The sequence below is a fragment of the Blennius ocellaris genome, assembly GCF_963422515.1.
Source record: "Blennius ocellaris genome assembly, chromosome: 4".
NCBI classification, from domain to species: domain Eukaryota; kingdom Metazoa; phylum Chordata; class Actinopteri; order Blenniiformes; family Blenniidae; genus Blennius; species Blennius ocellaris.
In genome coordinates, this window is record NC_137653.1 from 16,944,302 (window position 1) to 16,967,681 (window position 23,380).

The 23,380-nt window shown below is 39.3% G+C and overlaps 1 protein-coding gene across 1 annotated transcript; it reads left to right on the top strand.

The window, feature by feature from the left end:
* Positions 1-1,911: 1,911 nt before the first annotated feature.
* Positions 1,912-22,501, top strand: vstm2lb (V-set and transmembrane domain containing 2 like b; the record flags this gene model as incomplete). The annotated part of the gene is made up of 4 exons (XM_080494389.1): positions 1,912-2,026; positions 20,148-20,317; positions 21,881-21,925; positions 22,193-22,501. The coding sequence occupies 4 exons, from the start codon at positions 1,912-1,914 to the stop codon at positions 22,499-22,501; spliced, it is 639 nt and encodes a 212-aa protein (XP_080350515.1).
* Between the last annotated feature and the right edge of the window lie 879 nt (positions 22,502-23,380).

Consider the following 23,380-nt stretch of genomic DNA (forward strand, 5'->3'; position numbering starts at 1 on the left):
ATGTATCCTGCTCAGGTGATTGCACTTTATTCTCCCTGTTTGTAATTAATTAGTTCTCAATTATTTATAGAAACATATGAAAAGAACCAGAAGAACCAGAAGAAGAAGAGTTATCAAATCCCCATGGGTTTGTGTTTTGCAGATTATGGGAGATTTGAGGAAATGTCACAGAATATTACTCTCATCTCCATGTTTCCAACATGATATAAATCAACAGAAGGCTAAATCCAGAACATCCTCCCAGATTAGCACAGACTGTCATCCCACCACTCTATTGAATGTCTAGACTTCCTCATAAAGGCTCCAAGTTTTTTTTTTTACTGAAAGAATGTTGAGTTATACATTAAATCCCAATATCCACAAGAGCCAACATGGAAACATCTGGTAAAGGAACTTGTTTTGGATTAATCTAGCTAAACTGGTGTTTACTGTTTAAGAGACAAAACTTTATTGGCACTGATCATTTATATTGATGGACGTTTGGTTGTAGCGCTGATGATGAACACAATCAGCATGCTAATTTAAAAACAGGGAGCTAAAATAACAATTAGGTCACAGACTCAAATGCTTATTCATAGTTCCCATTACACCATGTTATTTACAATCTGCATATTCATAACAGGATCATTTGTTAGTTTGCATCACATTTTATGCCTCTTTTTTTTATGTTTGTCTTTGTTTTTCTACCAAAAACTAGCTTTGACTGTATCTTAAGTGGCATGTGGAGGACCCTGTTTTTCAGAGTATTTTGTTCTAAGGAAGATGTCCAGGACAACCCCAGGTTTTCTTTTAGCTCAATGCCTATTACCCAGTAACAGCAATAAAGCTTTAACAGTGCTGCCAGCTGTGAGACTCAAGCATTTAAATTTAAACTCTTTGATGACACTCATGCCTTTTCTCTCTACAGGTTTCAGCTCACCATGTGCAGCAGCCAGTCACCATGTAGCCATGTGTTGTGTTGTGAATGCTTGTACATTTCACCTTACAGCTGAAAGACCTTTACAAAAAGAAGAAAAAAAAGTGTGGATGAATCATTAATGAAAAAACAGCCAAAAATATATACATTTACAAATAAACACAACTACTACTACTACTACTAATACTACTACTACTACTACTACTACTACTAATAATAATAATAATACATTGATTTCTTTAGCTAAAGTTGATTTTCCAATGTGATGCTATAAGAAACAAATTCTAGAGCCATGAAGCGATTGTACAGATTCACTGAGGGAAAAAAGCATCTGTTCATGATGAAACTTGGACCTTCCAGCTGGAAAAAAAAGGATTTTGTGTTGTATTGGTCTGACATCACTCATCTTGAGAAATGTACTCTCTCAGTGCACAAATATTTTATTTTGATCTTTTTTTTGTCATCTATGTAACTATGACCACCCAATTGCCGGTTTAGTGAAATAGACTTTCTGTTTGTTATAGCAAAGGTAATTATGATTGATAGATATAATAAAAGGCTACAGATTAACAGATGGACTGCCATCTTGGCAACTTTCTCATTAAATGTGATGACTTCCAAAATTATTTTGCTACTATTTTTGAACAATTACAACAATAAAGTACAAAGTCAAACACATAAAACCTTACATTATCTATAGTGTAAATGTTACTTACTGGAATAAGTTGAAGTGTTTGAGGGTGTAGCAGAAACGTTTCCCGTAAGATTCCTCCGCCTAATTGACTCTCCGTTTGAGCCGCTTCACCCACCTCCCGGCCACGTCTCCCTCCGCCGGGCGCAGCGCCTCCCCTTTGCACTAGGCGTCAGCAGCAGCGCCTCTCCCGCCCCCCGCAGCTCCTCCGGCTGGATGTCCGTCCACTCCGCGCCGGTATCGATGCGCTGCGCCTGATGTGACCGCTTCTCACAGCTGCTTGACGAACCGTCTGTCCGCGGAAATGGGGGCGTTTGGAGTGATGGTGAGGATTTTACAGTACGTAGGACTTTACGTTCAACTTAACGCGGCTCTGAACGACGCGCACGCGGAGGTGGATAATCTTGTCTCTGGAAACGGTGAGTACTTTTAATCTTATGGTTGGATCTCGTTTCAGCGCAACATGAAGATTTTTATTTATTTTTTTATTTTTTTCCGATTGTTTTACCAAGTCTTGAAGTGGAGTGTCTGGGTGGGGCTCTAATAATTTGATGGTGATGATTTGAACTTAATAGATTTGATTTCTAATTATGGGCGACCATTCTTGTAGCAGATTGTTATTTAAATATTTGATGGATTGAACCAGAATCTGACCCTTTTTATGTGCTTAATTTTGCATGCAAGAAAAGTGATAAAATATATTGAAACATGGTTAATGAAGTAACGGCGTTTCTGCTTATGTACAGTCACTTTTGATGCTCAACTAAAAGAAAACATACAACATGCTTTCTCCCTGGCTCGTATCACTTGTTTTTAAAGGGATGTCTATGAAGCAGTTGAATTACGAATTAAATAATTTGAGGCAGTTGATCTATTATCTCTGCATAAAATCTTGTCATAAACATTACCCCAAAACGAGAAGGCTTTTAGATGTATGCATTATGAAGCAATTATAACTTCACCATAACAAACGATGCAGTGTGTAGAAATGTGTTTAAGATGTAGTCTGCATGGAAATTACAAAATTGGTTGCCAATATAACTGCAGGAGGTAAGGAGGTAACATCAGCAAATTATTTAAAAAAAATAAATGATTGAAGTCCATCAGTTCATTAATTAATTTGATTATTTTTACAACAGAGTCATAAAGTCTGGCAAAAATGTGTGAGATCTTGTAGTAAATACAACATAAGCGCCAATTTGCAATCAGAAATTAGTTGACACTGAAGTGTGGGATACAGTTTAGTATTGAAACCTCCAGACTTAAAGAGGCATTTCAGTGTAATATGCTTTGCGGGAATATAATATATTTCTTCAGGCTTTTTGCTGCATCAGGACATGGGGTATGATTGTCGCGTCAACTGGATTTAATTCTGTGCTGGGGCATTTTTGTGTGGAGTTTCCATGTTATATCCTTGTGTAAGCTTGGATTCACTCCGGACTCTACAGTGTCTTACAAACAATGACATCATTGTTTCTTCAAAATTAAAGGTGTGAATATGTGCGGTTGTCTTTCTTCCAGCTTTATCCATGCAATGGACTCCTGACCCGGGAACCCGGACTCCTTCGTCTTTGATGCACAAGTCCAACAATGTAGTGATTTTACTCAAGAACAATGTATTATTCTAAACATTTAGTCCAGGTTCAACTGAGGATTTAGTTTGCTGTGCAGAGAAATGAAAACTGCTCTGACACATCAAGCTGAAGTGAGCTGTGAGAACAAACTCAAGGATTTGTCCGGTTTGTGTTCTTGAGACAAATTACAGCCTGTGTAAGCACCCAAAGGAAAGAAACAAGCTCTGCTGCACTGTGTGCTTTTTGAAGAGGTGTGCAGCGGCTGGAGAAGGCCTGTTACTGTACAAACACACCTTTTCCATATTTCATATTTATGGTCAGGTGCCTCTTGATGAAACACAATAACCCCAAAAACTGTCCAGGAGCAGGAGCTCATTGCTTTTCAGGGGTTTGGGACTTCATAGGAAACCACTCCTGCTTTTGTGTGCTCAAATGTGTTTCGCTATTATTAGACTGAATTATTGTTGGCTGATCAACTGTGTAAAAATGCCCCGCATTATATGGAGTGGTCATCATCATTTACCGTTGATGGCCCTCCACTGTATGAGAATGATCTTTGATCATAAATTACTGTATGAGGCCAGCAGGATAATTGCAGTGTCTTCTAAGTATTGGATGTTTGGGTAGAGAGTAATGATTGGTGGTAATAATAGCTTGAGAAATAGGTGGGTGTACACAGGTAACTGCATGATTCAGACTCAGTTACATAACACCTCCCGCATGCTTAGATGTAAATACTTCATAGTCTGCAGTATAAATCTTCACAAATAAATCTTATCCCGGACTGCTCGTATTTTACCTACCTCATGCAGCTGCGTGTACAGACTTGCTGTTATCTAATAGAATAGTGTGATAACCTCTACATTGTCTCACCAGCTGTCTTTTGACTCTCTCTTTAGCAACTTGGCTTCGGTTCGATCTCAATAAATGTGCAGCTGTGTGCACCGGCTCTAAATGGATCGACTGTCCTGGACAGGTTGGGAAAATCAATTAGTAGCATTTCTCCCACAGGGAATTAATTAAAATTGGCTGTAATCGTTGTGTACTCCTCTCCACTCTGTGCTTGAGACAGGCCATAATGAAGAAATGCCCGGAGGTGTTTAACAAGGAAATGCTAGGTTCAGAAAACAAAATAAAGGTTTTCTTTTCTCCTACCCTTTAAAAGAACACCAGCTTCAGCATCACAAACTTGAAGTACGATTTTTGTAGTTGAGTAATCCTCAGGAGATGTTTCTTTTCTTTTTTTAATCAAGCACTTTGATAAATTGCCCAAGTGGAGGGGAGCTGAGCCGTCACGCAGAGCGGAGAGACTGGATTCACTGCTTCGGAGAGTGCTTGTTAGATTCAGCCCTGACTCATTTGTTTCTGATAAGTGCATCTGGCCTCTGCACCCCAGTTTTCACTCACAGAAAAAAAGTACAGATCAAATCACCTGCGACACACAAAAAAATATGTTGTGTGTGACGAGAAGACGATCTTGTTTGGTGGGGATCAGTAGCTTCACCTGCATTGTCCACTCCGAATGCCAGACTGTGAGTTTTTATGCGTCACAAGGTCACGTCTCGGCAGTGAAGACAGAAACCGGACAAAGATTACTGCTTCTGTGTGTCATGTTGTCTCATACAAGTTGCTGTGTGCGTTGGTGATGAAGCCACGCTTGGACTTTGCAATGTTGGCGCTCCGTGGCAGCGATCACGCCTGCTTCCCATTGTGAGTTCACCACTTTCACAGTGTGGGGGCGTGTACCATTTCATTAAGCCTCCAAAGTGTCTGGGATCCTCTGCCAGTCCTCTCCTTGGTGTCCTCTTAATGAGGACGGCCAGCCCAGACAGTTTGCATTGGCTTTCAATTTAATAGAGCCCTGACAGTGCAGGGTGGGAGAGGAGGGGGCAACAGATTGTACAGTCCTGCTGTCACAGTGCAGGGTGCCGCTGGAGGCTCGGCAGGAGAGAGCAGGACAATGAAGGAGCAACCGAAGTGAAGACAGGAGACAAGACGTCTCCTCTCAGGTGCCAAGGGGTTAAAAATGTACTTGGCAAAAGTGAAACGAATTTTCTGTATGACCGTGTATTTATAGCAGCCATTACATTGTTTGATGCACAAGCTTTAAGAATAGAGGCAAAACTCATGCAAAAACTGATGCAACGTGTAATATTTGAGAGTATCACAAGCAACACAGCGACAAGTGTCACAGCCATAGGAAATGTTTTAATGATTGTTGAGTTTGATTTTGGTGGTGACGCATTGGTTTACACCTTTATCTTAACTTGAGTCTGAAGGGGATCACGAGTTTCAATCCTGGTTCGAGGACACGACTTGCAATGACTTACTGTAACAACCTTTTCAAAAAAGGGGAGCAGCTGTAAAGACCATCATCTGTCATCATCATCATCATCACGTTGTCATCACGTCGTCATCGTCATCAAGATGATTGTTCATTGTTCAATGAAATGTCACAAAGAAGGAAAACAACGTTTATTTTTCTCCCCCAAAATGAATACTCTCACAAACGTAGTTGATGTTATATATAAATCATTTTGGAGAATACGCTCAGTACGAGCTCCTCAAGCCAGTAAAAATGTTTCAGATATATAATGGAGACATTTGTGAAGTCTTGAAAGACTTCAAGAAAAAAAAAGGCCTTGTTTTTGTTTGTCAGGAATCTTAATATATACATTTTCCATGTATTTATAAAAGTCACATTGCAGTGTGAGGTAGGGATTGTCAAACATCATGCTTTTTAAGTCAAGAGGAGTGGGGATGTGAAGTTCAGCTGCATGCAGCGCCGTCACTGTATAACACCTGGACTGATGCGAATTAAATTACATTTCAAGATCACTGCGTTGCATCACATTAATAAGGGCACGTCAGCTTCCATTGTTCCTCAAACCGAACTGAAAATTACCCCACTTTTATTCAGCTTTCTTAAAAAACAAATCTTGAGACCAAACATTTCATGCCAAACAGGGGACTGCTGCAGAAAACACACACACTATCACTTAAAGGCTTTCAAGGGCACCGCAGTCAAACAGAACCAAAATCTTGTCTTTCGTCACCAGGAAGTCCAGATGGAGTACAGTGTGCAATCTCCAAAATGTCTTCGAGCTCCGGTGTGTTGTCAACAACGCGCAGTACTTCATGCTGCCACATTCTGGGAGGAAACACAGAAATAGCCTCTGAGTCCTGTGTCCCAGGGGCCATGAAAAATTCACCCTGCAGGCCCAAAGTGTCGGAGGCAACAGGCAGACAGCTGTTTGCTTGATTACCGGCTTCATTCTTATTTCATTATTTTTACTTTCCACCTTGAATTCAGTATGAAGGTCTCGCAGAAAACGATTATTTCCCCAAGGACATTTCTTTGCGTTTGCCCCCAAACTTACTCTGCTCCGAATGCAGCGAATACAATATTGACTTTCTGGCAAATTCCCAGACCACTTATTTTTGTTTATTGGTGTTTTTTTTCCACCCTCAGTTACAAGCTGTCAGTCGTGTAGTGACTGTTTTATATATACTTCTCTTGACACAGCAGTATTTGACTTACTTGTTACTCTAATTTAATTTGAAAGTGAAATATTGTTCTATTTTCAGTGGCATTAATTGAAAACAGTGAACCTCTAGACCTTAAAATAAAACCTTACTGTCTTCCATAAGTGTTTTATTTTCATACATTCACCAGCCCATCACAACTCTGGTTTCACAAGCAGGATTAAAGCATTTTAAGATCAAGATAAATATCTGCAGCAGGTCTTTCTTATTGCAGCAGCTTCTTGTTGTTTTATCCACCGTTCCCTCAGGGCTTCCCGGATTATTAAACCCATTCATCACATTAGTGAAATACCCTTTCCAAGAGGGATTTCTTTTCACAGACGATTTGCATTCAATCATGTTGGAGTTATGAAGATATATATATATATATATATATATATATATATATATATATATATATATATATATATATATATATATATATAAAGGCAATAAGGATGTAAATCAATTGGAGTTTCAAGTTAATGAACATAGGTGTTTTGCTCGTCCCTGTCACACTGCACTCTCTCAAGTGAAAAATATTTGCACTTAACTTAGAGAAGGATCTCTTTAATTCTCCCTGCTACCATCATTACAAAACCTCTCCTGCCGGAATAGACTGAGACATAGATGCAGTCTTGGAGTTTGCCTCAGAGTAGGCAAACAGTTTCTGTGGTCCTTGTCTGAGCCAGATCAATAGTCGTGTATATGACACTGTGGATCTATCTTTCTATCTATATCTGGCTTCAAACTCTCTTTTGAACCTGATCGATTTGTCCAGTCAGACATTCCTTGTTCTGCCCTCAGAACTATTGTTTTCTTCCCCCTTAATACTCCTAAAATTAAAATTTCACTCATATAATGTTTCATGACATTTTGTTTACTCTGAATTTCAAAATTTACTGTGGTAAGTGACATTTTAGGGAAAATCTATACTGAGTAAAAGACTATTGATCGAATGTTTCTATTCTATTCTATTCTATTCTATTCTATTCTATTCTATTCTATTCTATTCTATTCTATTCACTAAAATGACTGAACCTGCCAATGATACAGAATGGATAAAAGTGTTTAAAAGATACATTTTACATTGATCAGTTATACAACAAGTCTTGTTTCTATATATTGAGTACATAACCTTATAATTAGAGCATCTATGATTTGAGTGAGTTTGAGTAGTTTGTGTGTTCCCCCTGTGTGTGTGTGTTTGTTTGTTAGTGGTAGTCCATCAGTCCATGTGTGTGTGTGCCCTGTGATGCCCTGGCGACCTGTACAGTCTGAACCCCGCCTTCACTCATTGTCAAACCGACCCACCAGTGGCCTGAAGCAGATTAAAAGTTTGATGGATGAATAATTACCAAACATACACTAATGTAGTATTTATTGGGTGCAGACCTAACTATATTTATACACAATCTGCCATAAATGAGCAACAACTCAAAGAGTTGACCGGATTTTGTTCCTTACTCATCTTCGACTAACGACTCTTGTACAACAACGTTCCAATTACACACACGGCCTCACTTTACACAAAAGAATATAGTAGCAAAGTGAGAATGTGCAGCATCTCACCAGGATTGTCAGAGGGGCACATGCAGGCTTTAGTGGTGAATTCAAAACACTGTAGAAGTGGAATCTCAAGAATTCACTTTTAAATTGTCTCACTCCCCACCTCTCTCAGTGTTTCTCATTTAATTAGTAGGCATGCCTCGTGTTGATTAATTCTGCTATCTCAACTAAAGGCTTTACTAACCCTAACAAAGTAATAACTTCCGCATTGTTTCTGTCCTGCTTCACCAGCTAGTTGGCACTTTCTCATTTACAATTTAAGTAATCCTCAGCTCACTGAGTCCTGATCTCCTCTTTCTGCTTTTTCTCTGCTCCTTTTGATTACATGACAGCTGTCAGTTACGTTTTTACTGGTTGTTTAGTTCCAAAAATGAAACTATGGGCCTTTAGCAGCGAGAAGGAGCGGCTGAGATTGAAAGGAAAACCTCCCTTTCACTGGGAATGGCTAAGTGAAAGACAACACAGGCACTCATCATGGGGTGCAGGAACACTCAAAGATCAATAGCAGCTGGGGACGACCACAGTTGGTGAGACACCAGATGCATGCTGTAGTAATACAAGCCTGAAAATAAATAAATAAACCCAAAAAACTTGCACAACCAGTGTGCTAATGCAAAGTGAGTGGCAAAAGTCTACATAAACGTCTTTGCTGACTGAAGTGTCCACATCCCAAGGTCAACATGGGTTAAGAATGATGGAAGCAAGTTCTGATAAGACTTCCATATAGAGATTGACATAGTGGGGATTGTTAACCAACAGGCATAGACATGGTGGATGAACAGCAGTTTAAGTTAATTGTGATATTTGCTGGAACTCGAAGAAACGGCACTATTGGGAAGAAATGCAGGGCACAGAAATGAAAGGCAACATTGATGATGGTGTTAACCAGAAGGTCAATCAAGTTCAACAATTGAGACGAATATGCTTTCACTGTTATGCCTTTGGCGAGAACAGAGTTTGGAGTTTTGTTATTCTCATGTGACATGCTGACAGCAAGACACATTTAGAATAGCACAAGTCTTATCCTTTAATGGTTTTCGCAAAGAAAAACAAAAGCTTCCAGAGGTGGTGACAAGCTTACCCTGCAAGTTTCTCTCTATCTCTCTCTTGCTCACACAAACTCACGCGCATGGACAAGGAAAGATATGGGTGTCACACTCGCTTCTCATCCATGCTAATGAGTCCTCTGTAATTTAGTCATCCTCAAACAGCCCCAGCTCCTCAACAGCAGAGAAAGAGAGCGAGCGAGCGAGGATCGATGGATCGACCTCACACTGGCGCTCAGACAGGATTTATCCCTCTCATTTTGCCTGGGACCTGAAGTGAAAAAATATTTACCATCCCCACAAAAGAGCAGTCTCTTTAGGGCCTGAGCAATGTGTTTGCATTTGTTTATATATTTGTGTTCTCCGCTGCACTGTTTTCTTTCATTATTTTCTCCCCGTTTCATTTTTAATGAGTCTTCAGTGGATAGCGAGCAGATGCCCCTGTGTTCTCATGGCCTCACTTCCATCGTCGCTCTCTGAGCAATATAGAGAAAAATGCCTGGGAGGTTCATTTTAAAAATGTATGTACTGTACTTGCATCTTGAAACGAGGGTCCCCTGCCTCTGCTCAAATATGGTTCTGACAGGACTGCCTTTATGAAAATCTATACTTAGACAAGGGTAAGCTATAGCTTTGTCAGCGAAATAGCCTCGTAAACGAGACAACCCATTGTGCGTCAGATTTCCATGAAAGTGGTATAGTTGCTTTTACAAATACACATTTTTATTTTTGTCTTTATTGTCATGAAGAGTTACAATGAGAGTTAGATTCTTTATTGGTTTTTCTTTCTAACAATGTTACAGGATAGGCTCCTGCTGATGCTACTGTAATTGAAGGGAGGAAAGAGTTGGACGTCTGCTGAGAAATGCTTGTTAGGAGGTGACCCCGACTCGGCGCACACTGGCAGACAGTCATTTCATACTGCTTTCTGAGTGGCAGGCTACAAAACCAACTAAAAGGCAATGTCACAACTGTCAGGTGGACAATAGAAACTTGTTAAAGGACCAGAGCTTGAAGAAGAGCACCAGTCGAGGTACAACCCATAAGACTCATTATAGAACCTATAGCATTTTTTATTGTGTATTCATTTGCGCACACACAAATGCATTTTATGCAGCTAATACAAAAGAATTTGAAATGAAAAAAAAAAAGAAAGAAATCCAGCCGAGTCACAAACAATCTGTTGGTTGCAGAGCTCAGAGAAAAATGGCTTGACATTCACAAGTGAAGTATGAAAAAATTCACCACGTGATGTTAAGCACATAATAACTCCAAGGTGATGTGTTATAACAGCCATAAGAAGTCCTCAGGGCTGGATTTGATTTGCCGTTTCTTGAACTGTTGTTGAATACTGAATATTGCAAGCACAACACAAAAGTATTAGGTGATTGAATTGATTTCAACTCTGTAAGATATGTTCAATGTTTTCAGACAAACTATTGAAAGATTTTTGTGGGTTATATCAGAGACATTCCATAATTGTAGAGTCACTCTGCACATTTTCTTAGGTATAACTGCTCATGAACAGAAATAGCCGATCGCATGGCAGAAACTTGATATATTTAGTCATGTAGATATTCTCAAGATGAAATTCAAACTCAGCAAGGCAATGACGAAGAAAAGTGATCGGCCTGACTTAGAATGTTGGTGCGAGATGGGGGGGGCTGAGTATTTCAGAAGCGGCTGATTGACTTTGATCTTCACACATAGGTGGATGGATGGGTGGGTGGGTAGGTAGGTGAATAGATAGATAGATAGACAGACAGACAGATAGATAGACAGATAGATAGATAGATAGATAGATGTATAGATAGACAGATCAGCACTCGATGACATAGCAGCAGGAAATAAAGAGAATGGGCGAAAAACAGAAACCATCCACTGAGCATCTGCTCCCTGAGGTCAGAGGACAATAGTCAAGCTGGCTTTAGATGATAGTACAAAATCAGGACCTCAAATAACCACTGCGTATTTCCAAGGTATGCAGACAACCTGATCTGACTGAACAACATGTTAAACCCAGGAGTTGATGGGCTTCAGCAGCAGAAAACAATGCTACGTCACTCAGGCCACACTTTGCACAGCTTGATCAAAACTAGACTCTGGAAGATTACAAAAATGTTTCAATTTCTGCTGTAGCATTCAAATTGTAGGGTCAAAATTTTATGTAAACAACATTTCATCAGCTTTGCATCAATGGTCCAGCCGGATGTGTAATGGTGTGGGGAGGTATTTCACTGGGTCATTTAGTATGAGTTAAGCATTGCTCTTCAATCACAGTCTACGGCAGTGTTGTTGCTTAGCATGACATATGTATGTGGTATTTAGTCACATTTTTTTCTGTCATCATGTGGATTTTTGGCTTTACCAGCTTGGTCAGATATTACTGTTTAGGCTGGTTCTTTAAAGAAAGAAGTTGTGAAATGTATTATTTATTTATTGCAATAATGTGAGTTATTAACATCCCTGCGGAGTTTGCTCGCTATCTCAACTATTGAGCTGCTTTCCATTTCCCACCACAAACATCAAAAAGGTAATGAATAGCAGTCAGGCATCAGACCCCTTTTGTGAAATAACATTTCATAACCAAAACAACTCAGTTCTCAAGTACTGGAGCATATCTTTTGTTTATTTTCTGTGTCAATTCCTCAAAACTCTTTGAATGAGATTTGTGGTTGTTGTTGTTGACAGAAGGCTTGCTTGGCAAAATTTAATTATGACCACCAAATTACCATAAAATTTAAAAATAAGCAGAGTAGCTGCTTTGTGCGTACTGTCTTACTGGAGTTGGAGATTATTTGCATGCCTTTGTAGATTTTTTTTCCCCATAGTATAAATATTCTTTCTCATCCCTTTTCCTTCTGTAAATTTCTGTTTATTTAACCTTTTGATTTTGACACTCATAATACGATTTTCAAACTGAACCCACCTCCCATTATCATCCCTTATATTACGTTCTTCACTGTTCATGAGTCCGACTCTTCCCTCTCTATTCTCGACGCAGCATCCTCCAAGAGCACTCCTCATCATGCCGGCTTTTCCAGAGCTGCATGCAATGTTATCACTGCTTTCTGTTTCTGGGATACCGCAGTTTTTACAAGTACAGGTCATCAACCCACTGCCAAAACCCAGTTTATTTTATTTTCATTTTTTTTAACAGCCACAAACAGAAATGCAGTGGGGCATCTCCAGTATGCAGGCTTTTCTTTCTCGGTCCGTTAGATTAGTCTATTTAGTTGTTGGTGTTGCGTTCCTTGTCGGTGTTCTATTTCTTCCAGTTTCTCTCAAATGTGTGTCCCTTGAGCTTTAATTAATGCGTTTTCTTTTCCATTGTGTAAATATCCTTGATGATTTCAAAGGATTGCTCCATGCTTGGTGTTTGCACTTTGTGCCAGTTCCTGGTGATAGCCTTTTTACTGGCAATAAGTACAATTTTAACCAGATGTCTGTCTTATTTCTGCATGGATTTGTCAAGTTCTCCCAGATACATGACAACACAGTTGTTTGGTATGTTGTAGGTCACTATATAATAAATAGTTGTATTTACAATACCCCAAAACAGTTTTATTTCAGAACAGCACCAAAAAACATGTCAATGATGACCGTCTTGATCATCACAGTCTCCAGCATGGTTGTTGGGTTTTTAATTGTCCATGCTTAATTTGGGGCGTTATGAAGAATCCAGTCAGATTTTTCCAACCAAACTCCCTCCATATCTGTGAGCTGGTGGTAGAACATTGTGTCATGCGCGTTTTTTTACCAATCATTGTCTGAAATGGCCGTCTTTAACTCTGATTCCCATTTGTTTTTAAGGTAAAGTGTTGAGCTTTCCCTATTCTCCTCAAAGGCTTTATAAAAAGCTGAGATGATCACAGATTTACCCTGATTATACACATCCACTATAGTTTGGATAATGCCATTTAATTCAGTTTTAGAATCAATTGTATTCTCTTTAATAATGTAATCCAGAATTTGTAAATATCTGAAAAAAAATCTTGTTTTTTTATTTTTTTATCCAAATTTTCCTTCTATTTCTTGGAAGCGCATCCACTTCCCCAGTTTACAGATTGTGCAGAGATTGGTGATGCCTTTCTCTGTCCATTGTTTAAACCTCGGGTCATCCAGACATGGCAGAAACTTTGGATCATAGGCTGTCCCACTTAATATTTCCCTCTCTGTCAGGGAATGCAGGTGGAGTGTGGATGGACCCAAGCGCACATTCAGGAAGTTCTATAAAAAACAGGTTATTGCAACAAAAGTCGAGGAAACACAAGGCAAACGCAGGGACACAAGTCAGGGGTGGACACAGGTGGAACACAACAACAGGAGCACACAAAAGAAGGCCATTAGTTAATTGGAAACACGAGGTGAAACCCACAGAAGCAGACACAGAGACCTGACACTCAAAATTGTGAGAAAATTAAACACAACACAACATTATAGATACATGTCACATACATCTGCATAGATTTCAGATTGAGGCAGATACACTAGCCACATAAAGAGCACTTTATTCAAGCCACAGGGCACCACACACCATGAGACACACAGGGAGGGTAATTCTCTCAGGATGCTAAACACCTGCCAGAGCTAGTAGTGAGCCACTGTGAGAGCGCTGGAAGAATCTTTTCATGCCAGACAGCCGAAAGCCAACAGATACAGGCTGCCCACAGAGAGAGAGCAAGAGAGAGACAGACAGAGAGAGAGAGAGAGAGAGAGAGGAGGGGAACTGAATTACAGATGGGAGGAAAGTAAGAATATCAGTGAGAAAAGAGGTCGAAGGACTGTGTGAGTGTGAATGTGAAAATGAAAGTGTAATATAAAGGCAATAAGAAGAGCAAAAATGGCAGGGTTCAAGATGGAGACTGAGATTTGCAGGAGATGTTTGCAAGCTGGTGAGGGTGACAGCAGTGGGGAGACAAAAGCTAAGAAAGGGAAGAAAATGTTGTGTTGTGCAGAATTAAGGGTCTTATTGGCTGGCTTGGGTAATGGGAAAGTGCAGGAATTACCTTGCAGCTATAAGCCTGTCCTGCTGCAGCTCCGGACTCCCGGGTGTATGTGAGGACTCCCCATGCAGCTCTCTCCTTGACTTGACTTTGACTTCACACACAGTGGTTTTAACTGGCTGTGGAGGCTCAGCTAACATCATTAATTCTTCACCGGTTTCCCTTCAGCCTGTACTTCACTTGTAAGTTGAGCAAGAGGGATATATTCCTGTTGGGTCGATTTTTTTAGAAGGACGTTCGTGCAAAATTATAAATAACAAATCAATGAGTCTTGTGAAATTATAATCATTCCTCTGACACCATTACATTTTTATATTAAGAACAAAGCAAGAGCCTTACACGTGTTTCCATTACCATGACTACTACTATTACTAACAGAAACACATAATCTTAATGACTTCACAATAGTAAGAGCCAAAAAATTGTTATATTACAATTTGACGACAAAACCCAGTTAAGTACTAATGAATGTCAAATTCCTCAGTTAATGAGCCTGTCAAGTGTTTTGTTCAAGCAAGACATTCATTTAATTTACACCCAAAAAAATGAGGAAAAAGAGGGCTCAGAGTTTGGTTATTTTCTAAACAGTGGGTCTTTTGATTTCAGTGAGATGTACACAAAACTCCTGATATGGGGGGCTGTTGTCAGTTATTCCTCTTCAGCATCAGATATTCAGAAAATCTCCATGTCACACGATCAGACTGATGATTAAAGAGAAATTTCAATAAACATCCTGAAGCTTTGACTTTTGTCACCTCTTTTAATCCATCCATCCATCCATCCATCCATCATCCAATTATGTGGCTGGAAGTTGGACTCCAGACGCCTCGCAAGCGAGGTGTGACTCATTATAAAATTGGAAATGATAAACTAAAGATACCTTTGATGAATACTTTCTTCATCTCCCTATCTGAAGAGACTTTGTGTATTTCCAGTTTCTGATTCAGCAACCCGATTTAGTTTTTGGTGGGTTTTTGTTTTGTTTTGTTTTGTTTTGTTTTTTTCATTTTGCACATACAGTGCATTTTGTTCAGAGTGACAGCTGCTTCTGTGCTTTGCCGCGAGCTATCGATACTGTATCCTGAGAACAAAAACAGTATGAGAACCTGCTCTGAGTATTAAGAAAAGTAGAATACAATAATATAATAGAAATGCTACCATCTGTTGTTGGTCTCATATATTTTTTGCTCTGTGAACAAATTTACCGGCCTGGGCCTCAGCTCTGGAAACCTTTTGTTCAAAGCACATCATTATAAGACCTTTGTAGAAGTGTATCAGAGTGCGGTGCTCTTCACAATGGTGCCTCTCTGGAACAATGAAAGCAACACTGAGCTCCGACCTTGTATGATGCATGTGGAGATTGTGAGAAAAGGTGAATGCATAATCTGAGACATATTTTTCCTTTTATTTTTTTATTTATTTATTTATTTTTTATTTATTTTTTTTTACATATTTTTCCTTTTAAGATGCAGGCCTTCTTTGTTCTTCAAATGTTTTCTGTCATTAAGATTTACTTCATTTTTAATGTAACATTCAATTAATGACAAACATTTTTGGAACATGCTTATGCTCTCACCTCTAATTTGAGCGACACCAGCCGGTTTGGTACATGTCTTGCATACATACATTCGTTTTGTGGATCTTTTTACTTTCTAAGGACCGCCCTAACTTCCACTGACTTGTTATCTGTGAATCTCTTGGACTTGCTCTGTGCAGACACGGATTGCTTTGTTATCCTGGAAGATTGTCCTGCTCTTAAGAAACACATGCATCATCAGATGAAAGCGGATCATTATACCAGCTGTGATTACAGTCTGTGGTGGCACAGAGAGAAGTAGTTAGCTCTACAGGGACCAATCTCACAAGATCTGTCCCACCGTGTAGCAGAAATCAATGCAGAAACATTGACGGCTTTGTCTCATTTTGCTTTCCACAAAACCTTTGCGGCAGAAAGCTCTGTGCATTTCTTTTTGATTTCCTGTCTTTATCAATGTCTCAGTTTCTCGTGTATCCTGAAACGTTTGGAAAGTCTGACAAGTTGAAATGAAGATCAGACTTGCCTGCACAGTGTTCATTTGTGATGAATAGTTCATTTCTTTTCAATGTACAGCACTTGTAAAATCTGTCTCCAAATATGCAGATAATTCAAAGCATTTTTCTTTTTTTTACCTCTACCAGCCTCTTTATTCTTTATTTGCTTGAATTGGCAATATTTTTTTTTTTTTTACCAAGATGCTTTTGTAGGTCAGTTTCCTCTGTTGATACATCATCTGTGTTTGACTTAATGAACACGCATGTCTTTTTTACCGTGTCAGTCTAAAAAGACAACAGGACAAATGTAGAATGTCCGTTGATCATTGTTACGACCACTAGAAGTGTCAGTATACCTGCATATTGGTTATATTTACAACAAAGTTCCATCAGTTTACTTGAGTATTGGCTGGAATTTGGGTGTTGATTAGTGAACACTTGTTTGATACAGTTCAACCTTACCTTTTAAGGTATGTTTATTGTTACGTTATATTGGTTCATGTAACATAATCACTAAAACTAAAAGGTTGAGAAACTTCAGGAGCCAGGAATAATATCTGTGTTCTGCCTTTCTTTTTAATCAGTCAGCATATCATTAAAGATTCATAGTGTTAGAAGGAGTAGTCGTCATAGGCTTGATTTAGACTGAAATATATTCTCATCTTTCATGTCGTTTTTTTCAGCCAGAGAAGAATTTGTATAATAGAGGAGATCAAACTGCATTGATCTGTGTGACAGCCACTCATGAGAATCCCAACCATATAACACGCTCCACAATAACAGCATGGACTCTAAATTATGGAGGCATTTTGTCATAGATTCTTCCCTTGATGCCTGAGAAACCTGCAAAGTAGGTCTTTTATCTGTCCATGTATTAGTAGTTTTCATTAGAGCAAATGCTGAAATCATATTGAAATAATGTGGAGGAGCCTGAATTATCTGTGTGTTTTATTTGCAGAGGACGATTGCCATATGAAGGAATTCACTTGGGGCCCTGTAACACAGTATATTCAGTGGCTGTGTGACACACAATGCTACGTGATTGTCATTTATTCTGCAATATATTTGGTACTGAGATAAGGCATCTGAGGCCACAAGGCACACAAACTGCATTCTCTAATACATCAGTCCTGTGAGAAAACGTATCTCTGTAGAGTTTACAATGATAATTTTTTTTTCAGGAGGTCAGTAGTTTTACTGGCCTCCTTGGAGTAAAACCTGTTTTATATCATGAAATCTAGCACATGTATTTATGTGTTACTTCAAAACAAATCTTAACTGTCGTAATTGTTATGAGGGTGTGATTTGTGATGTAACAATGACAATTTCATTTTCCTGGCACAATTGATTCATGAGTAATTGTTCTCGAAAAACATATGAGTGAACACTTTCAGACAAATATAAAACATGTTGTAATGGAAGAGCATTAGTGTTGCAGGCTTTGTATATGATGACTTATCATTATCTATCCTTATCCATATCTAAATATTGCCTCATGTTAGAAACAAAGAAATGTTAGAAATTGTGTTTCACTGAGGATGTTCAAGAAGTGTCAGCTGAGCTTTAAGAAAAAAACCAAAACAGCAAATAGTAAGTAATTAAGTAAATAACAAGTAAGTAAATACTAGTAAAAAGTGTTTGTTGTGTTTTTCTGTTGATTTCATTGTCTGTTCCTATACCAGTCACCGTTTATCCCTTTTCCCCAAACAAATGAATATTTAATATTACCGGTACTTATTTCATTTGTATTCTGTTTTATTGATATTTTAACTCTGTTCTTTTCTGTGTGGAGTAACGCTACAAAGAATTTCCCTCTGGGAATAATAAATACATTCTATTCTATTCTATTCTATTCTATGATATTCTATTCTATTCTATTCTACTGGTCCCTAAATGTTCTTCCCACACAGACCTCAGAGCATGAAGAGCGGTCACAAACTGCAGATATCAAAGCACTGATCCTGTACAAATACAGTGATGTTGCACAATAAGTTAATACATGCATGAAAACATGAACATTTACAGACCACTACAAACACAACTCCAACATCGACCAAACTAATTACAAAGGACCAAAATCCAAGTTGCACCATCAGTAGGCATGGGACTCTATCGGTTGTGAGAATATGTGGGTTTGTTGTAGAGGTAGAGGCTTAAGAATAGACTCTATTTAAAATGTTTCTATTTAATGAATATTGTTTGTCAACCATAACAAGTTTTTTTTAAATGTATGCATACAGACTGTAGGAATCTTTAAGTACAATATTTTCTAACCTGTTGATTTCATGTGCCCTACTTATATTCTTTCAAAAGCTCTTACATCATTTGTATTACAGGCAGCATGTGTGCGGATCCATTTCAGCCCTTTTCAGCATTTTCTATCAGTTTCCTTACTTTTCCATCTGTCTTTCTCTGCTCTTTCTTCTCAGCTCACCTGCCTCAGTTCACCTCTGCTCTTGTCCGTCTTTTCTCACTTTTCCCCTTCTCCCTTCCTTGGCCTTTTGAAAGGCTTTGTCCCTTCAGTACATTTCTTCCTGACAAATGAGGCCACTGCCTGGCTACATGCAGCAGTGCATCAAGGACACGGCTCCCAAAAGGCTCCTATCCGGTCCACCAACACCAAATCCCACTTTGCTGTGCCTTTCTTTCTCTTGATTCCTGTTCATCCTGGGATCATCTCTGCACAAAGCGGAGGGAATATCAATTGCAAATGCACTGACTGACATCTCCCTTTGCTCACCTGCTGCCTTTTCAGTGGGATTTCTGAGGGAGGATTAGTCAGCTGAGGTACAAAATACAATATTACCTGATAGCTCAGGTGCTTTATTCTGGTGTTAGCACTTTTTTTGAAGACTTACCGACATTTTCATTTGAATGGGTCTCACATTTTACTTCCACACTTTCATCACTTGTGTTTCTGTGAGCAGGCGGCTGCTTTTAGCAGAAAGAATGAGAGGATATAGGCGGTGAATTTGGTGAAACATTCAGTGCTGAAAGAGCTGGATTTCTCCTTTGGTGACTGATTATATAAAACCCAATATATTCATTAAACTTGAAAAAATAATAGCATAGTAATCTTCCCAGCATACTGTGGGTGAGGACGGGATACACTCTGGATAGTTCTCCAGTGTATCATAAGGGTCACACACATAGACAGATAACCACACACACTCACATTCCTACATAGGGGTAATTTAGGATCATGGACTGGGAGGAAACCAGTGTACCCGGAAGAGATCATGCAAACGCCACACAGAAAGGCCCTGCGCTGTACTTCAACGTTGACCTCCTTGCTGTGAGGCGAGCATGCTAACCACTGCGCGACCATGCTGCCTATCATATAATGTCTAAAATTAAAAGCGCTGCTTAATGCTGGACCATATCTATCAGGGTTTGTGAGCTCAGCTTGGTGTTTCTATTGATTGCATACAATAAGTTGCAAAAAAGTGGATTGAATCTCATGTTGTTTCTTATTGGATTCTCACTCACTGTCTATACAGTCTTGTAATGACTTTTTCATTTAGCTTGGAATCATTACCAAATTGACCTTTTTGAGAAGGAATGTTAATGAAATGAAAATGTTTTTCAGTTGCATGCTCTTACGATTTTGTATGCATTGCCAAGAATCTGAACCCTCCCAATTACTTCTCAAGGTGTGTGAGCACCCTGCATTACAGCTGTGACTATTGGTATGTGAGTGTGTATGTCAGGACTGTTGGGAGTGGTAAAAAGTCCATTCAGCATCCTAAAGCCGACTCCTTTTTCTGTCTCTTTCACTTTGTCTTGCAGCGCTCTTCACAGAGGTCCCACACGACATCACGACGAACAGCGGGGAAGATGTGGAGATGGCCTGTTCCTTCCGTGGGGCGGGCTCTCCGTCTTACTCCCTTGAAATCCAGTGGTGGTACATCAAGGACGCCAGGGATTGGCAGGAAAGGCCCACATATATCACTAATAATGTAAGCTGCTGGAGGAAAAAGTTTTTTGAATATGGAAATATATTGCACTAACTTAAAACCCAGAGGAGTACATCTGCAGTTGCCAGGACAGATGGAAAGTTCAGCTGAGGTGGACTCAATTAAACAAGTTAAAATTGTTGCTGTAAGCATCGAGTTTGCTCCAAACTTTGCATGGCGGAGCGAATGAAATAACATTTAGGCTAAATATAGCAACAAAAAGAAAACTGCCAATATGAGTTATAAAGTGACAAACAGCAAATGTATTTTGCTAAAATCAAGTTTTTATCAATATAACTGACAGTGGTTTGAACATAGTTTGAAATACTTAGTTTTAACAGAAATAGACTTTTTGAAAGTGGGATGATGGGGGAGTGGGTAATACGGCTGCAAATACCCAGGTTCAAACACTTAAACCCTTTGGCTTTAAATGTGTTTCTCTCCCTGTGATAGTTTAGGTTGTACTTTCGATTTCAACCTGCTCCAGTCCACCACAGTTCTCTATGAACTAGCTTTGACAACACGATTTACAAATGGTACAAAAAGGAATGCTTTTTTTGGTTTTGTTTTGTTTTTCTTCATAGACATTGACATCATGACGAGTGATTTTAAGAGCTGAATGTACGAGTAAATTTCTCCACTGTGAGATTAATAAAGGCGTATCTTATCTTATCTTATCTTATCTTATCTTATCTTATCTTATCTTATCTTATCTTATCTTATCTTATCTTATCTTATCTTATCTTATCTTATCTTAGTGGTGGGAAAGCTGAATTGATGAAGAGCTGCTTGAGAATGTGCTTCTGCCTTGCCCTTAAATGTAATCTTCATTATATAACTTGGTTCCCATATCAGACTCACCTTTATGATCCATCTGTCTTCAATACCGTGCTGAAGTCGGTCCCAGCTGACATCGGTCTAAGGCAGATTCATCACAGAGAAACACGCACCCTCACACACTCACATTCACACCTATGGGCACGGCAATTATCCTTAACTGCTTGTTTTTAGACTGCTCAGACTGAACCTAAAGTGTACTGCATGTCAGTCCAAAAGGAAATGCAATATTAGCCAAGGCATAAACCCCTCTGACATGGAAAATGAAGGTATAATTGCTGATTAGCATTTGCCCGCACTGGGGAAACAGGTTGACTCGCTCCCATCACGGGGAAGCTCGGGCTCCCCTGTTGTGCCTCAAGACACTATAATTGGCACTGAGGAAAAAATAGCAAATTTTCAAAATCTCTTTCTGCTCCATGCATAATTCATATCGATGCCCAAAAGAATACCTCCCTGCCTCTGAATACTCAATCGCACGCTCTCCCGCTTGGTGCTGCAGAGTCTGCATGTATACATACATTTGAACGCACAGACGTTAGCTTGTGTACGCCCACGATAACAAGAGGAAGCAGTAACTACAAGAGAAAGCAATCAAAACCGGGACTCCTTTGTTGAAAAAAGTTACAGAAAATCTCATGCATGTTCATCTGTGTTGCTCCGCAGAGTCTTTGGAAGTTTTAGAAAAGCTTTCCTACTGCTAATGCTTCATCCCTGTTTGTTATGCAGGTCATTGCCCAGGAGGAGACGTTCAAAGATGCAACCAAAATTAGTGTAAGTTTGACGTGGAACCAGCTGTGAAGCAGCTCAACACAAAGTTTTATACACTCTTGATTAAAGATTAGCAAAGTTCACTATTACTGATGCAATATGAGAAAAAAAACAACTGGTTAAAAATGTGCAGACAATCCTTCCATCCAGAGAGTTTTTAAATCTAAATGTTTAAATATGTATTTTCTTCATTTTTGTTACATCTAAGACTGTTCATTTGCCAAGTTTCTGACTTTAACTATGAAACGCACGGACTTTTCTCTTCACTAGGTTGTAAAAGTTGCCGGTAGCAACATCTCCCACAAGCTCCGTCTCTCCAGCGTCAAGCCATCAGACGAGGGCACGTACGAGTGTCGCGTCATTGACTACAGCAACTCCGTGGTCCAGCGCCACCGTGTCCGGGCCTACCTCCAGGTGAAGTCTGACAGGAGTCCGGGCTCAGATGACATGCAACTGCAGGAAGCAGGACAGCGGTCACGGGGGAGTCAGGCACACTCCGGCCAGCAGACAGAGGGCAGGATACTGAAGAGGAGATCAGCTGGCAGCACCGCGGACTGTGATGAGAGCTGTGTACTTTAGAGCAGAGCCTGTACGCCTGCCTGCATGTTCACGGCTTCTCTCTCGTGAGACGTTTATTCACCGCAGCACAACTTGCCCCCATTGTTTTAACATGAACCCAAACCCTTTGTGTTTTGTAGTTTGTTTCGGTCTCTTAACAGTGTTGTTAGATGCCAACGCTGCTCAACGCCAAGAGGGAATGGCTTTACTGATGCTACATCTCTTCATTTTGTTTTTATTGTTGTCTCTGTGGTTCCTTTAGGTTTATTCCAATGACAGTCAGGGTGTAATCATGAAAAAAATAACTTGTCTATCATGGATATGATGAAAATGATCCCTTACAGTATGCCAGTTCCCTTATATTTGACGCAAACGCCAGCCAAAAGGTGCAGTTTTTATGTCTATGTGCTGTCCATAGAATGAATAATTGTTCAATAGTTTTTCAATATTCTGAAAATCAACCAGTGTGTTCATCATTCATGTAACTTTTGCTAAGACATACATCTCAAAAGAAAAAAAAACAAAACTCTGTAACCAAGATTGCTTTTTTTTCTGTTACAGTGTAAATGTTGACCTTTATCACATTGATATGTACATAAAGTTTTACCCTTATCACTAAATAAAGATATTCAGTGCTAATTAGCCAAATGATACATGCCTAATTCAGATGTAAATCACTGTAATTCTTTGCCTGCATGTTCTTGCCTTTTAAGTTACATTTTCTACACACTAGTCAGGAGGAGCCGAGTTTTTTTCCAATCTAGTCATCAGTATTTCTTCTGTTCTGTAGTCATGTGAAGTAATTGTGGCTTTTTTGAAGTTATGTTGCTATTCTATCATGTGATTCACTAATAGATTATATCATAATATATATCTGAGAGAAGCTGTTGATTCTTCGAA